This window comes from Acanthaster planci, linkage group LG19 (assembly GCF_054643075.1).
Source record: "Acanthaster planci isolate LZ-2023a linkage group LG19, COTS_SCS, whole genome shotgun sequence".
Lineage (NCBI taxonomy): Eukaryota > Metazoa > Echinodermata > Asteroidea > Valvatida > Acanthasteridae > Acanthaster > Acanthaster planci.
Genome location: NC_141795.1, coordinates 2,847,220 through 2,862,896, shown reverse-complemented (window position 1 = coordinate 2,862,896; position 15,677 = coordinate 2,847,220). Strand labels below are relative to the sequence as shown.

Here is a 15,677-nt window from a genome sequence, read left to right as displayed (position 1 = left end):
ATCATGGTGCACCTGTACATGTACATACATGTAGTGCCTACGTAAAAATTAATTACACCCGTAAAAGCATGATGACGTCAATCGTGGGTATCATCCATTCAGAATTAGGTGAATTGGCCTTGCACAGCGCTTTCAAAAGTAGACATTATCTCACAACTCGACATAACAAAATTTAATTTTTACTATATATATAAGAATAAAAACTGCATACATTTCTGTTGTGTTATAAAGTTTACGACTATTCAATTCAGAGCAAATGAAAGTAATTAAATTCAGTAATTGCTCTCCCTCATACAAATTTGGATTTGTCCAAAAGGCCATCTTGGATTTTTGGTTCCGAACTGTACAGTTGTGTACTTGACTCGGATACTAACGTTGCCGTACCGCAATTATAGTTAGGTGGTAGGTGATGGAAACATATGTTTAAGATTTGACCGTCTGAACAACATTAAATCGCAGTTGAAATCTGACAGTTAATCGGTAGTCCCGCTGTTCGGCCCCCTCTTTTCTTTCTTTCCCCCTGTTTCTGTCCTTCGAGATGAAATCCCTGCTGACATTTCTCGTCCTTCTCGGTGTTGTCTTCGGAGCCGATGACATCTTCCCGGATGATGCTTATGTGTTTCAACATCACACGCAGAAGGAGTTGAAGCAAGTTTTGGATGATACTCACGAGGAATGCCCCGACATAACCAGGGTGTACAGTGCTGGCAAAAGTGTAGATGGAGCTGAGTTATGGGTGATTGAAATAACCGACTATCCTGGAGAACATGAGATTGGTAAGTGACTTTGAAAATTAAGTAGTAGGACCTAGGGCCTACTCTTGCTATATATACTAGGCTAGTGCTGGGTAGCCGGTAGCCTTACATGTACGTTCGTGGGAGCGGGGCGGACGTCGGACCCCACAGTTCTGGGAGTCGGGATATTGTAATGATATGACTAGATACAGTGTAGTTAAGGCTTCAAGCAGTCATGAAGTAAAGCTTACAGAAATCACTTATTTTCGCTTGCAGTGTCAGTGGTTTATAACTTAGCCAACAGAAACTGACAGCAATAATCAAGTCAACATTAGTTGGGAAAATATAGCAGCATTTCTTCAGAAAACAGAATTTTTCAGACCAGTCTTAATCATAGGGTTAGGGTCTACAGAGGTGGCAGTAAAAAATATGAATATTGCGTCCTGACTCCACTGCAGCAGGTTTGTAAGAAGCCTTTGAAGTGTCAAGAAAATTTTCCATGTAGGCCTAAGCCTATTTTCTAATGAAACCAAATTCCAAATTTTGCCAAATTCATGTATTTTCAACATTTCTGAGTTCCAAATAAGCCTTATTGCAAATACTGCATGGTTGATTTTGCGTAATGGTAGAAAGGCATTGTGGGAAGGAAAAAGGGATAATTTTGTGCCTTTCTACCATTGTGCAAAATCACCCATGCAGTATTTGCGATAAGGCTTATACATACACCAGTAATTATTCCCTACAGTGACCTTCAGAAAACAAAAACATATCCAGAAAAATACTAAGTCGTTTACTGAGAAAGAACTTTTTATATACCGGTCTCATATGGTTTGTGCATGGTGTGTCAAGTGGCATCCGTATAACTCTCCCATTTCTGCATTGACTGACTTTTACTAGGTTAATGCATGGACTGTGGCTGGTTTTCGCAGTAGGCATGAACTGCAAAACTTGGGACCCGGTGAACACAGTCACAGATTTAACTGCTTTGAAGCTTTGTTCTTTAACATCAGTCTAGTGAGCAGTTGCGTATACACCATGCAGTCCATGCATTTTATCGTAAACCTAACCCCCATAGGGTATATGTAAAATCATTTTAAAATGGGAGGATTTGGGACTGTTAAAATTCTACCCATCAATGGCTATTTTCTCCAACTTCTGTAAGGAAAAGCATTGATCAGAAATTTAATTGTTTAAACACCTGAAAGAGTTGTCAGATGCATTTTTTGTAGATGAGTAGAGTTGCACAATCATGTTCTTGGATTTTTATGTTCCCATGTAAAATTCCAAATTAAGGACCCTTTGATAATGAATGTTCATGTTTTATTTCCAAGGTGAACCTGAATTCAAATACATTGGCAACATGCACGGTAATGAAGTGGTGGGCCGCGAGATACTGCTGGTTCTCATCCCTTATCTCTGCAAGATGTACAATTATGGAGATCCTGAAACCAGGCAGCTGGTCGACAACACCAGGATCCACATTATGCCGTCTATGAATCCGGATGGGTATGCTAAGGCTTACCAGAAGGTCAGTTGTACAGTGGGTTGTTCCATCGTTGTGGTTAACATGCACAAAATAAGTCTTAATCCTAAAAGGTTTTTCAACCATCCCATAGGCAGGGAGTGGGGGGGTCTAAGAACTATATAAATGTGAAGTTTTAACTCGCGCTATGTAGCCGTAACAAGTGTCAACGCACTCAAGTAGTGTCAACAAAGCATCAACAATTTGAAAATACTCTCTGAAGATTTCAAAGTGGTTTTTATCCCATTTGAAACACTCAAACATCTGCCAACGTAAGAAAAATAGCAAATATGCTTCCAGATTCTCACAGGAAACAGTTTTTGCAAGGTATTAGGGCCGCCATCTTGCTTTTCTCTGCCGTCTATGAGAAAATAAGATGTCGCTTGTTGACACTAAATAGCTTGACCGGTTTCAACTGAATCCAACATATGGTTATGTTGCTACGGTTATTTGAAGTCAAGGATACACTCATGCCATGCGGTGTGCTTGAGCACGGCGGTGGAAAAAGTATGTATTTCTGGCTGACCTGTCTTGGAAAAATGGGTACTGCACGAGAACTTATTTTCACAAAAGTGGTGTCAAAATGACTGCAAAGAGTTTCTGAAAAACTCCTAAGGTTCGGCACCACAAAAAAAAAGCACCACAGCAATCGCGGAAACAATGTTGAGAAGGCGCAGGTGAACCACTTGCTGCCGGGTTGTTTGAAAAATGTAGTGCTTATAATCGGGACTTTTTCAAGATTTTCAGTTTTCAAAATTCTTCAAAAATTCATCATTTATTATTGTCTGGTGGCCACTCTAGTCTGAGAGACAAAATCTATTGATGCCTGAGAATTTCAGCCTGGCCTGCAGCCCAGATTGTGCAGTGTTATATAACTTTCTTTTGTTCACGAACCTGGCTCAGTGCGCTGCTGACCTCTTTTCAATAGGGGCCAGGTTAGCATGCAGCTGTACTGTGTGGCTCATCGCTGCATTGGTGGAGCGCTTTTGTCCCCGATGGTAACCTGCCCAATGCCCAAACTGTTGTATATTGTTGGATTTTCTCCATTGTTGAGAGTGAAAAAATGTCGGTAATGCCCAGCAGCCTGGTCTTTTGTTCCAAGAATGGTCTTTTGTTACAAGGCCCAGTTCCTTTTGTTCGATTTCAGAGACCCCGGCCACGCGTATAAGCACATGGTGCCCGAAACTGGGCTCCCCGGCAGGAAGTGGTTAAGGCCGTTTGTCGTTATTTTTCTTCTACATGTAGTTTACATTAGACAGTGCAAACTAAGATGCTTTTTTGATGTGTCACTATCAGTCTGTTTGAAATCCTGACTTAAATGAACATTATGCGAGTATGACACCGACGGTTCCCAGTGACATACATGTACATTGCACAAGATTTTTTAAAGGCTGGTAACTTGAAAGTGGCCCTGATGACTTGGGGCTTGTTTTGTTGGGGGGGGTTGAAGGTTCACAGGGGAGAGGCATCCAAATTGTAAAAAGGCATCATAATACAGATTTGCATGTTGAAAGGAGCATCGAAAGTTTGTGTTTAGAGTTTTTATGGGTTTTTTTCATAAATTTGTCAGATATACCAATTTTCAGTAGACTTTACATTTGTATAAAGCATGTTCAATATTGAAGGCTTATTATCAATCTCAGTCATTGCCTCAAAATTAAACAGTGATGTTCAAAAATAATACTTTTTGTAAAGCATTCAACTGTTTTTCTATTTTTTTTTCCTAGGTTGTTGTGGAAGATGATCCGGATTGGCTGACCGGTCGTGCCAATGCTCATGACATCGACCTGAACCGTAATTTCCCCGATTTGATCAAATACCTGTACCACAACACCAAAAACCACGATTTCTCACGGATCTTTGGCAAGAACAACCACATCGCAGCAGTCATGGAAGATATCCAACACGAGGTACGTAGATTAGATATGGTCGCTTCAAAACGCCTGTTGGGTATGGCGTGGTATTGGTCGCAGACAAGGTCATGTTGGAAGATATCCACCATGAGGTACGTAGATTAGATATGGTCGCTTCAGAAAGCCTGTCGGGTATGGCGTGGTGTTGGTCGCAGACAAGGTCATGTTTTCAGTAAGACTTACAGCAGCATCCAACCAATAGGTTTGTGTGTTTTTTCACACATGTATTGGAGTTTCATGTTTCTTAGGAACTTACAAGTGTGGTTAAGGCCTGTTTGTTCCATCTGGATTTTCATCAGTGGTCCCGACTCTGGTTCCCTCCATCCTTTATGCAGTTTCTGGTGCCAGTGAACCAATGACAGATTACCGATCGTGATTCCGATCTATGCGAAACAAACACGCCTTTCCTTTACCATGTCAGCTGTGTGCTGAGAGAATCGTAGTCGCGAGATTTGACCAGGAGTGAGATTTGTCCGGATTTTTTTCATCTGGATTTTCCAGATGTGAGGAGGTTTTGTACAGTTTCGTTTCAAACCTGGAATTTACCATTAAGGTGTTATTATATTTTATAAGTTTCTATTTAGGAACACAAGAAAGTGGGTATTTGAAGAGTGGTGACTTGCGTAGGCAAACATGAAGTCTTTTTTACTGTAGTCCCATTACTACTCAAGGGCCCTCGAGACCTCAGGTGATTATTTTGTGGATATTTCATTTCCAATTTCACCCCTGATTTGACATGTATACCATGTGGCATTTGTTTCTATCAATACCCTGGCTTTTTTTTCCCTTCCAGCTCGAACCAGAGACCGTTGCAGTCATGGAATGGCTTCAGGAGTATTCTTTTGTGTTATCAGCCAACCTCCACGGTGGGGATCTTGTAGCCAACTACCCGTTTGATTCCAGCTTCAACGGCAGCACACAGTACCAAGGTGAGTAGATGGCGTAACCAAATGGGACTCCCTGCTGACCTTAACCCTCTCGTCGGGTCTCTCCCTGGCCAGCAAACGCAAGAGAATGTGACACAGCTGGAATAAGAACCATGCTAAATGGAGCACATTGCAACAGTGGATTTTGGTCTCGGGGAAACGTTAGCCTTGGCAATATCAAATGTCCCAGTGTTCCTTGCCACTTTTGTCGACCACTAAACGCAACAACTTGATTACAAGCGCTGTTGTGTTAGCAGGTTTAGGGCTAAAGTTCAAATCATTCACACAGCATTCTGTGATTTCCAACTTGTTACAAATCATCGCATATCTGACGAACCAATGAATCACTGTTTTCGAGAAAAAGACATTTTCAGTAGTTTAATGTTGCGTGCTCATTTTTGATATTTAATTCAACCCTCTTTTGAACTCTGTGTATAAAAGATACAAAATTGGTCTTTGAAATCATTTCCTACTTTGTATTTTTGGTTCTATGAGCAATACTTTGTTCGAATACTGCTGTCAAAGCTATTCATCAGTTGGTGAGATAAAATCAGGAAATCACCAGAATCTGAGAATGGTCGATTCGCCGGTTTGTCAGATGTGCGACGAAATGTTCCCTTATCGCTCCCTTATCACCACCTTGAAATGCTCTTTCGTGTATAAACAAAGATAAGAAAGTTGGCAAACTTCTGAAATCAGTTGGCTGTCAGTTCAGTTGTACTTGGTAAAAACTGCTTCAACTTCTCGTCAGATAATTGGCTACATTTTTATCATATTCAGGTGTTGACAGATGGTGACATGCATTCACTGTGACAGGAATGGTACTGTCTGGGCTAAACATGAAAACCAAATAAGGTTCTATTGACACTAGAACAGAGGATTTTGTTTACTCATCCATAGTTAACTTTAAACTACCCTTTTGTCTGGAATTGCAGCTGTACTTTGAACCTGCTGTTTGTCTTTGCCGTTTGTCCTCCCTTTTAGCTTGTCCTGATGATGAAATGTTTGTCAAGCTTGCCTCTACATACTCCGAGGCTCACGGTAAGATGTCGGACGAAAACAGGAAGTCGTGCGATGGCAAGGGCGGCCCAACATTTGATGATGGAATTACCAACGGCGCTGCATGGTACCCGCTCAATGGAGGTACGCTAACTCACAGAGATTCAGCTGATATCTTGATAGCTTTTAAGCACAGTTGAACTTTTGTTTGCATTTTGATTAACTCCAATCATCCTCCATCCTTCAAAATCCTCCTGGCGCTTTTGGAGGCTTGAGGCTGCCTGGCAAAATGTCATTACTGATTGGGAAGGCTGCATTGTCACAAGGTTGTGGGTTATGTTCAGCCATGCATGAATTCATTCCTCCATCATATGTAAAATCCTCCATACTGATCCAGGATTCCATTCGCACTGCCTCAACACAGTGAGAGGACTTGCCGGAGGATTGAGGCAGTGGGCACCCCCCCGAACAGAACACATTCAAGAAATTTCGGAGGACTTTGGAGGACTGAGGCTATATCCTAGCCGAAAGGTCCTAGGCGTTAGGGTTAAAGATGACAGATCCCTGTATTCTGATTTTCAAGTAATCAGTAATGATTAAAAAAACTAGGCTGTCAATTTGAGATTTGTCAAAGGGAAGGGGTTTCTGACTATTGCATTTAAAATGTAACCAAGTAATCAATTGACCCATAGAATGATTACGCAGAGTATCAAAGTAACACTCATAGGCCTTTAATGACTTCTTACCGTGTCGTGAGACTTCCCACATCTTACCGGCCCCATTCAAAGTTGTTCCTTGAGTGCATTTCCTGTGGAATGTCTCGGAAGATAGCCGTTCACGCATTGTGCATTTCATTTGTAGGCATGCAAGACTATAACTACCTCCATACCAACTGCTTTGAGCTCACACTGGAACTGGGATGTGACAAGTTTCCGTCGGAATCCAAACTCAAAGGCTTCTGGGAGGACAACAAGCCAGCGCTACTACAATATATCAAGATGGTAGGCCATTCTTTCTGTACCGACCCCTCCTCCCAAAAAAATTGGACTGCATGTTACTTGCAGCGGGCGGGAGAGCGATTGAAATGTGGTAGATCATGCAAGTGCTGAAGTTAACGTAGTTCAGGTGCTTTCTCCCAACGAGTCCAATTTAATCGGAACTGTCCTGACTTTTTAAAGTTTCCAGACCACCAATGATTGGAACGTTCAGATTTCCATAAAAAGGGGAAAAATGGATAAAGTCCTAGCAAAAGAAGGCGCTGTTTGAAGGAAAAAACAAGGGCGCTGTGGCAGTTATACATGTGTACATGGAAATAGCTTCTTTCACAGGACTGCTTGTTTTGTTTTGTTTTGTGAACTCGTAAAATTGATTTTCCGATTTCAGACTTTTCACAGTTGGCAGGTTTGGTATTGAGTCAACATTTAGAACAAGGATTGAAAATCATTTTGGAAATTAAAAAAAAAATAGAAATTGGTGCTTTCAAAAGCTGGTATAGCATTCTTGTACACCCTGAAATGAGTAAAAATTGGTCAATTGTCTTGTGTTGCTCTTCAGAGCCATGCTGGAATCACGGGCTTGGTGACTGAATATGATCCATACGGAGTGGGAGTTGGGATTGAACATGCTACCATCTCGGTGGAGGGTATCACCCACGATGTGACCACAGGTAGGATAGCTCAGTGCAGTGGTACTTAGAAAGCACAAAGACAAGTATGGGGAATAGTTTTGGCACAAGTGGACCATTCTTCACAGATTTTTGTATTGTCTTATGCTATATAATAAAAAAAACCAGAAGCATTGTTCTGATCAGTGTCTCCATGGTAATAGACAGAAATAAAGAGTTAAATAAGATCAGAGGGTTGGCATAGCACCAAGCATGATCCGATGTTTGGCGATACACCAAGTTAACGACATGTGGTTCTCACAGACCCTTACATGACTCAGACCCAGCTTAACAGAACGGGCGCCAAGCTGCCAGAGCCACTTCCGAGTGACAGGACAAAGACTCTGAGGAAGTCAAACCAACAGGAGTCCTTAACATTTCCCACCCACGTACTTCACCCAGCACATCCAAAAGAGAGATTAGTTGAGACGGTTGAACACGTACGTCTACAATCATCTCGCTTGCTGTGGTGCGCCAGCGGAAACACCAACCCACCCAAATCTACCAAGTGTGAATTAATGTACGGCAGATGTCAGGTGTTAAGTCTGTACACAGCTGCTGTTGATGCTAGGTGTCACTGATTGTCACAGAGACTTGAATTTGCATGCCGGCAGTTTTAGTTGAGGTGTAAATATACTGACATTGTTAACATGAGCGCTGCGAGAAGAATATTTGAAAAATTAAATAAGACAAAAAACGGGGGGACACCAAGCAAAAGGAAAAGAAACACTAATTTGCCATAAAGCTCTTCCATTCATAATGCTTTACCAGTTAATAGATGAGTCCTTGTCTTCCCCCCGGAAAAAATGGTTGCCCCCACAACCCCCTTCCTAGATAAAAATCCTAGGGCCAATTGCATAGAGCTGCTAAAGCACACAATCTGCTTAAGTGCGAAAAACCCTTGCTTAAAGAAACGAAACTTACCAGCTCAAACTCTATGTGATCATCATGCTAACCAAAAGACAGCTAAATACCATTCCAAAACAATATACATCACATGTAGTTTTGGCTGGTTACCTGATTTATCAAGCAAGGTTTTCTTCCACTTAAGCCAATTTTGTGCTTACGCGGCTCTGTGAAATTGGTCCCCGGTGACCCTCTGCATGGTCAGGTAAAGTATTCAAAGGTATGGTTCTTTTCAAGACAGAGGTTGGGTTCTTGGTTATTTAGCTGACGCTTCTGTGTCCCAAAGAGCCATCGCCATAGTAACTAACAAGATTCAAACATTGCTACGTATCTCCTACAGACAAGGGAGGTGACTACTGGCGTCTGCTGACTGCCAACGCAGACGGCTCCCCACGCCACTACAAGGTCCGAGCGTCGGCGCTGGGCTACATACCCTCCGAGCCACAGGTCTGCACCGTGTACGATGACATGCGAGCCACTCAGTGCAACTTTGTTCTGGAGCGTGACAACACGATTCCGGAGCTGTCTCCGAAGGAGCTAGAGTTACTCATGAAGGAACTTGAAAACTATATCTAAGAAAACAACAGGTATAAGAAATCATTCTCCAAAGCACACCTTGATGTACATCGTGACTTCATTAGTTTCTGAAACGGTTACGTGTACACCAGTGCATTTAAACAAGTGATGGGAAGAGTTATAGTAGGACCCGTGAAGATGGAATCTAGAATAAATTTGCGCAATTTATTCCACTATTTCTGTCAACAGAATAACTTCATAGATATGGAGGCGCGGCCCAAAATCTTAAACCTGGGGCACGTCTAAAACCTTGATCAGCTAAACCAATAAATGAAACTACTGAAGTGTGATAAATCAATGGTCACATCTTGAGAACTTGCTTAAATTAGGTTAAAGGTATCACAGTAATTTTAATGGTATGTAAATGCCACCTTGGATCTTTATATCGGAATTAATATTTTAGGAAAAAAAAAGGTCATTTTTATTATACATCCAGATACTGATATTTTTTAGAAGACGACTGAGTATTGATGAGAGAAGCGTGGGAAAGAGATGAGAGTTCAGGGGGCGGGGCATGACTTGTTGGATTGAAAATATTCAGTTTGCAGATTTTAAAAAAGAATTGGAACTATACCGATCACGGATACACACTAATGGTATGATCAATGCATGGTGTGCATACCACACAGATAACGAGTAACTGTCATGGATAATTTTTTTGTTGTGTGTCGGTGAGTTTAGACTATCAGAGCAATATACATGTAGAGTGCTTCGTTCCGTAATCCATCGCAATTGGCATGATTGTGTATAAATGTAGAAGAAAAGAAGTCGATTCACAGTCATTTGTAAGAAGTGACCGGTAATCAGTCGTCGTCATCGGATGGTTCTGAACTCAGGATGATATGTTTGGAATTCTTCCATTAGATGTGAAAGTACGTGTATCATTTTCTTCAGTTTGAAGATTTTCATCGACAGTACATATTGATAAGCCCTGGTTGCTTCCAACGGAGTACGTGTAGTTTACTTATATCAGACCGATGAAGCTGAAAGTGGAAATGTTCACTATGCACCGTTATGTCCCACAGCCTAACGGCCATTGGCCCAACCCAGTATGAATGACGACGTGGCCCTGACCACCTGGACTTGTACACAAGTCAGTATGAAATCCAGATGCAGCTGAAAATTTCCCCTCAAAGTTTAAAGAATAAATCCATGGAATGGATTCCATGTTATCACTGTCTGATTGAGAATTGCTCGTGATCAGGGCCATTTCATTGTGAAGTAGTTAATCTTATTTGTAATTCTAGTAGCGATTTGACCACTGTAATGTTGTGTACGTTAGACTCGGTGCGATAAATGTATGTGTAATTCACAAAGACTGTACCACCTTGAACTTTGATGTAGTTTGAATTTTTGGGCAGAGGTTGTTTTCAAGACCTGCAGGTATACAGTTCCCTTCTGGACTTAGCAGAAGTAGAGAGGGGCCATTCCATGGGGTTGGGGCACAATTTGTGACGGTGTCCCTGTTACATGGGTAACTTTTGCCACCTGTCATGACCTGTAGAGTTGGTCATTTACTCTGTAAAAATAACACACACCTCTGTATTCAGCCCTGCAACATGTATAATTTGGGATCCACATGCAGGAAAATAGCTGTTCATTTTACGGAACCCACGTAACATTGGACACCGTCACAAACTGTGCTCCAACCTCATGGAATGACCCACAGACGACCTGTCTTTTGCTTGAATGCACCAGTGTGTAATCTGGTGTTTGAGAAGTGGCGTCTATAATGGTTGGCAGGAGACACCTGCAGAAGGGTAAGCTTCATAGGTTTTGCATTTCTAGTAATCGGTGATAATTGCATCCCTAGGCTGATTTGAAGCCAAATTGACCTCAGCGATTAAAGCTGTTCAAAAAAAAAAAGAATGCAGAATTTTTTTATGATGCAAGGTGACTGGGCAAAATGTGATGGGCGTAAGCATCGAAGTTTATTTGCAGCTGAGCAAATCATTATTTTTTTGCATGTAATTTTGATTGCACTGACTCAGAATGGATTTGAAATTTGGAAGTTCACTGAGAGATAATTACTGTATTAATGACTGAAGCATGGTGATCTTTGCGGATGTAATTACAGACTATTCTAACGTTTCCCCATTAGTACTTTTTGCTGTGTTCATGGCATTACTCGATTCTTTATTCTAACTTAAACTGGGCTCTTGCTAACCTATAAACAGGTTTCCTACCTCTTTTAACAAAGTTCACAACCTTGATTTTGATTCAAGGAGTGATTGGGACTCCGATGAAAATTATTTATGCCTCTTGAAGTTGAACCTTTAAACTAAGTGCAATATCTTTGGTGTCGTTAGCGAGGAGTAGTGCTGAGTAGTGTCAAGTATGCACCTTGTAATCAGGTTATGGTACTAACAAAACAGGTGTTAATGAATTCGTTCAGGCCTAAATTTTATTTCATTTTAAATTTGCAGGAGTGAAATTTATTTCCTCCATGTTCTTGCTTGTTTTGGACTATCTATTGTAAATCATATAAAGGTATATTTATTTTTTTCAAAATACGAGTAACTCTCTTCTCTGCACACGTGCATGCATGTAAGTCTCAATCAACATGTTACTTGTAATGTTGTCATTGCTGTCACCAGCTTGTACTTAAAATCATTCAGCCAATACATTCCTAACGTAATATTTTCAGCCAGTATTTGCACTTAAATATGTTTGACAGATTCCAATATTCAAGACAATCTCAGAGTAGTGTTTTCCATTTGTTGTTTATACTCACTAGCACAAAACAGAGGTGTGGCATTTTGTAAAGATCTGGTATTTCGAAGAAAGAAATAAGATGACCTATGACATATGATCAACTTATGCTACAGGGGTGAGATTCGTCACGATTCCATGATTTTTCAAACAGTTGCTTTAAAAATCTGGAAAGTCCTGAGTTTACTGTTCAAGGTGTTTTTACGTATATAAAAGTTGATATACGTGTAGAATACAAGGACTAGGTATTTGTGACTCTGCCAAAATGGCCCTTGGGCTAATGTGTGACAAATTGATTTGAAGTGATGCCCAGAGCATTTTAACAAGGACTAAATTGAGTATTTTTGACCTCCGTTGCACATTCTGTTCCCGAGACACAGTAAAATTTAGAATTGATGTCTGGCAGGTGTACGGAATAGTCTGTTACGTAAATGTAGAGAGGCAAAGCATGACTTGACGGCCTTTTTTGCAGAGTGAGTCACATTTTAAGGAGTGCCTGGCGGCAACCACAAACATATACCATAGACCCTATTCTGGTGCGGAGCCTTCAAAACCTCTTGATTATTTCATTTATATTTCACAATCTTCCAGTGACACCCCCCCATGCTGTCATATTCCATTATTCTCTACCCTATTTCTGATCCTAGCTTAAGTTCCAGATCTCAATTTTTCCTAATTTTAGCACTTACGTACATCATACAAGTGCATTAGTGGTGACTAGTGGTTGTGCGTGTGTAGTCATTGTGAAGAAAGTCCTCGAATTATTTTCTGTTGTAGAATTGCAGTGTATATTTTGGCTCTATATTTTGGTTTCATCACAATGTAATGTCAGTACTCGGTTCTAATAACATATACATGTACATGTGTAAACAACAAGTCTTTCTTTATTTCTGTGGCCAGGAAGAGTATTAGAATAGGCTTTACATGTAGTTACCTCGAAGAACATGTACAATGTACATGAGTGAACAATTTGGAAATCTGCCAAATTAATAGCATTTTAAATCTCCATCATTCTTCCATTACTTTTGAAAAACATTTCACAGCTTTCAAACTTCGGGCTCATTTGGCAAACCATTTTCAGGCTCTTTCTACCACAAGATTTTATGATATGTGATCTGAAATTAGGATGATTTTTTCCTTTAAAATTCTTAGGTTACACTTTGCAATTTGTTTAAATCAAGATCAATTAAAATTGCAAGAATAACCCCTTGCAAAATTTATTTCTTCGAAACTATTTTGAAAATCCCAGGTTAACCCCTAGAAATCAGTTTGGGGGTCAAAATTGATTAAAATTGCAAGACTAACCCCTTCCAAAATTCATTTCTTGAAAAGGATTTTTTTCAATTGTAAGGCAATTTATTTTAGTCGAAATTGATTAAAATTGCAAGACTAACCCCTTGCGAAATTCATTTCTTCGAAATTTTTTGAAATTCCTAGGTTAACCCCTTGAAAAATAATTTGGTAATATTGATTAAAATTGCAAGACTAATGCCTTGCAAAATGCATTTTTTCGAATCTTTTTCAATTTCATTGGTTAACCCCAGAAAATCAATTTGGTCAAAATTGATTAAAATTGCTAGACTAACCCCTTGCAAACTTCCTTTCTTATAAACTTTTTGAAATTTCTATGTTAACCCCTAGAAAACAAATTCGGTCAAAATTGATTAAAATTGCAAGACTAACCCCTTGCAAAATTCATTTATTTAAAACTTTTTTAAAATTCTAAGGTTAAGCTCTTGCAATTTTTTGGGTCAAAATTGATTAAAATTGCAAGACTAACCCCTTGCAAAATTCATTTCTTGAAAACCTTTTTAAAATTCTAAGGTTAAGCTCTTGCAGTTTTTTTGGTTAAAATTGATTAAAATTGCAAGACTAACCCCTTGCAAAATTCATTTCTTCGAAACTTTTTCAAGTTCATTGGTGAACCCCTAGAAAATCAATTTGGTCAAAATTGATTAAAATTGCAAGACTAACCCCTTGCAAAATTAATTTGTACGAAACTTTTTTGAAATTCCCAGGTTCAGCCCTGGAAAAACAATTTGGTCGGAATTGATTAAAATTGCAAGAATAACCCCTTGCAAATTAATTTCTTCGAAAATTTTTCAAATTCCCAGGTTAACCCCTGGAAAATCAATTTGGTCAAAATTGATTAAAATTGCAAGGCTAACCCCTTGCAAAATTAATTTCTTTGAAATTTTTTTGAAATTCCTAGGTTAACCCCTTGAAAAATAATTTCGTCCAAATTGATTAAAATTGCAAGACTAATGCCTTGCAAAATTCATTTCTTCGAATCTTTTTCAAATTCATTGGTTAACCCCTAGAAAATCAATTTAGTCCAAATTGATTAAAATTGCAAGACTAACCCCTTGCACAATTCATTTTTTTTTTTAATTTTTAAAATTCTAAGGTTAAGCTCTTGCAATTTTTGTGGTCAAAATTGATTAAAATTGCAAGACTAACCCCTTGCAAAATTCATTTCTTAGAAAATTTTTCAAAATTCTAAGGTTAACCTCTTGCAATTTTTTTGGGTCAAAATTTATTAAAATTGCAAGACTAACCCCTTGCAAAATTCATTTCTTGAAAACCTTTTTAAAATTCTAAGGTTAAGCTCTTGCAATTTGTTTTTGGTTAAAATTGATTAAAATTGCAAGACTAACCCCTTGCAAAATTATTTGCTTCGAAATTTTTTTGAAATTCCTAGGTTAACCCCTTGACAAATAATTTGGTCCAAATTGATTAAAATTGCAAGACTAACGCCTTGCAAAATTCATTTCTTCGAATCTTTTTCAAATTCATTGGATAACTCCTAGAAAATCAATTTGGTCAAAATCGATTAAAATTGCAAGACTAAGCCATTGAAAAGTTCATTTTTTTAAAAATTTTTTAAATTCTAAGGTTAAGCGCTTGCAATTTTTTTGGTCAAAATTGATTTAAATTGCAAGACTAACCCCTTGCACAATTAATTTCTTCGAAAATTTTTCAAATTCCTAGGTTAACCCCTGGAACATCAATTTGGTGAAAATTGATTAAAATTGCAAGACTAACCCCTTGCAAAATTCATTTCTTAGAAAATTTTTCAAAATTCTAAAGTTAACCTCTTACAATTTTTTTGGGTCAAAATTTTTTAAACTTGCAAGACTAACCCCTTGCAAAATTCATTTCTTGAAAACCTTTTTAAAATTCTAAGGTTAAGCTCTTGCAATTTTTTTGGTTAAAATTGATTAAAATGGCAAGACTAACCCCTTGCAAAATTAATTTCTTCGAAATTTTTTTGAAATTCCTAGGTTAACCCCTGGAAAATCAATTTGGTCAAAATTGATTAAAATTGCAAGACTAACCCCTTGCAAAATTCATTTCTTAGAAAATTTTTCAAAATTCTAAGGTTAACCTATTACAATTTTTTTGGGTCAAAATTTTTTAAAATTGCAAGACTAACCCCTTGCAAAATTCATTTCTTGAAAACCTTTTTAAAATTCTAAGGTTAAGCTCTTGCAATTTTTTTGGTTAAAATTGACTAAAATTGCAAGACTAACCCCTTGCAAAATTAATTTCTTCCAAAATTTTTGGAAATTCCTAGGTTAACCCCTTGACAAATAATTTGGTCAAAATTGATTAAAATTGCAAGACTAAGGCCTTGCAAAATTCATTTCTTCGAATCTTTTTCAAATTCATTGGATAACCCCTAGAAAATCAATTTGGTCAAAATTGATTAAAATTGCAAGACTA

At 38.8% G+C, this 15,677-nt stretch overlaps 1 protein-coding gene across 2 annotated transcripts; it reads left to right on the top strand.

Annotated features, from left to right (window-relative positions):
* Positions 1 to 323: 323 nt before the first annotated feature.
* LOC110986515 (carboxypeptidase D-like) lies at positions 324 to 12,827 on the top strand. 2 transcript variants are annotated; one of them, XM_087129688.1, is made up of 8 exons: positions 324 to 776; positions 2,066 to 2,262; positions 3,984 to 4,166; positions 4,963 to 5,098; positions 6,080 to 6,238; positions 6,956 to 7,095; positions 7,649 to 7,760; positions 8,022 to 8,823. In XM_087129688.1, exons 1-8 carry the CDS (start codon positions 539 to 541, stop codon positions 8,336 to 8,338), a joined length of 1,482 nt encoding a protein of 493 aa, XP_086985814.1. In that variant the 5' UTR covers positions 324 to 538; the 3' UTR covers positions 8,339 to 8,823. The 2 variants fall into 2 exon arrangements, with proteins under 2 accessions (XP_086985814.1, XP_022104167.2); XM_022248475.2 differs by lacking the exon at positions 8,022 to 8,823 and adding an exon at positions 9,004 to 12,827 and having other exon boundaries at positions 329 to 776.
* Positions 12,828 to 15,677: the final 2,850 nt, after the last annotated feature.

Bases quoted from the DNA above. Each gene is read 5' to 3' on its own strand.
- LOC110986515 (XM_087129688.1), top strand. From the start codon at position 539: ATGAAATCCCTGCTGACATTTCTCGTCCTTCTCGGTGTTGTCTTCGGA. The intron at 5,099-6,079 runs GTGAGTAGATGG...CCTCCCTTTTAG, and splicing joins CGGCAGCACACAGTACCAAG to CTTGTCCTGATGATGAAATG. The intron at 6,239-6,955 runs GTACGCTAACTC...TTTCATTTGTAG, and splicing joins ATGGTACCCGCTCAATGGAG to GCATGCAAGACTATAACTAC.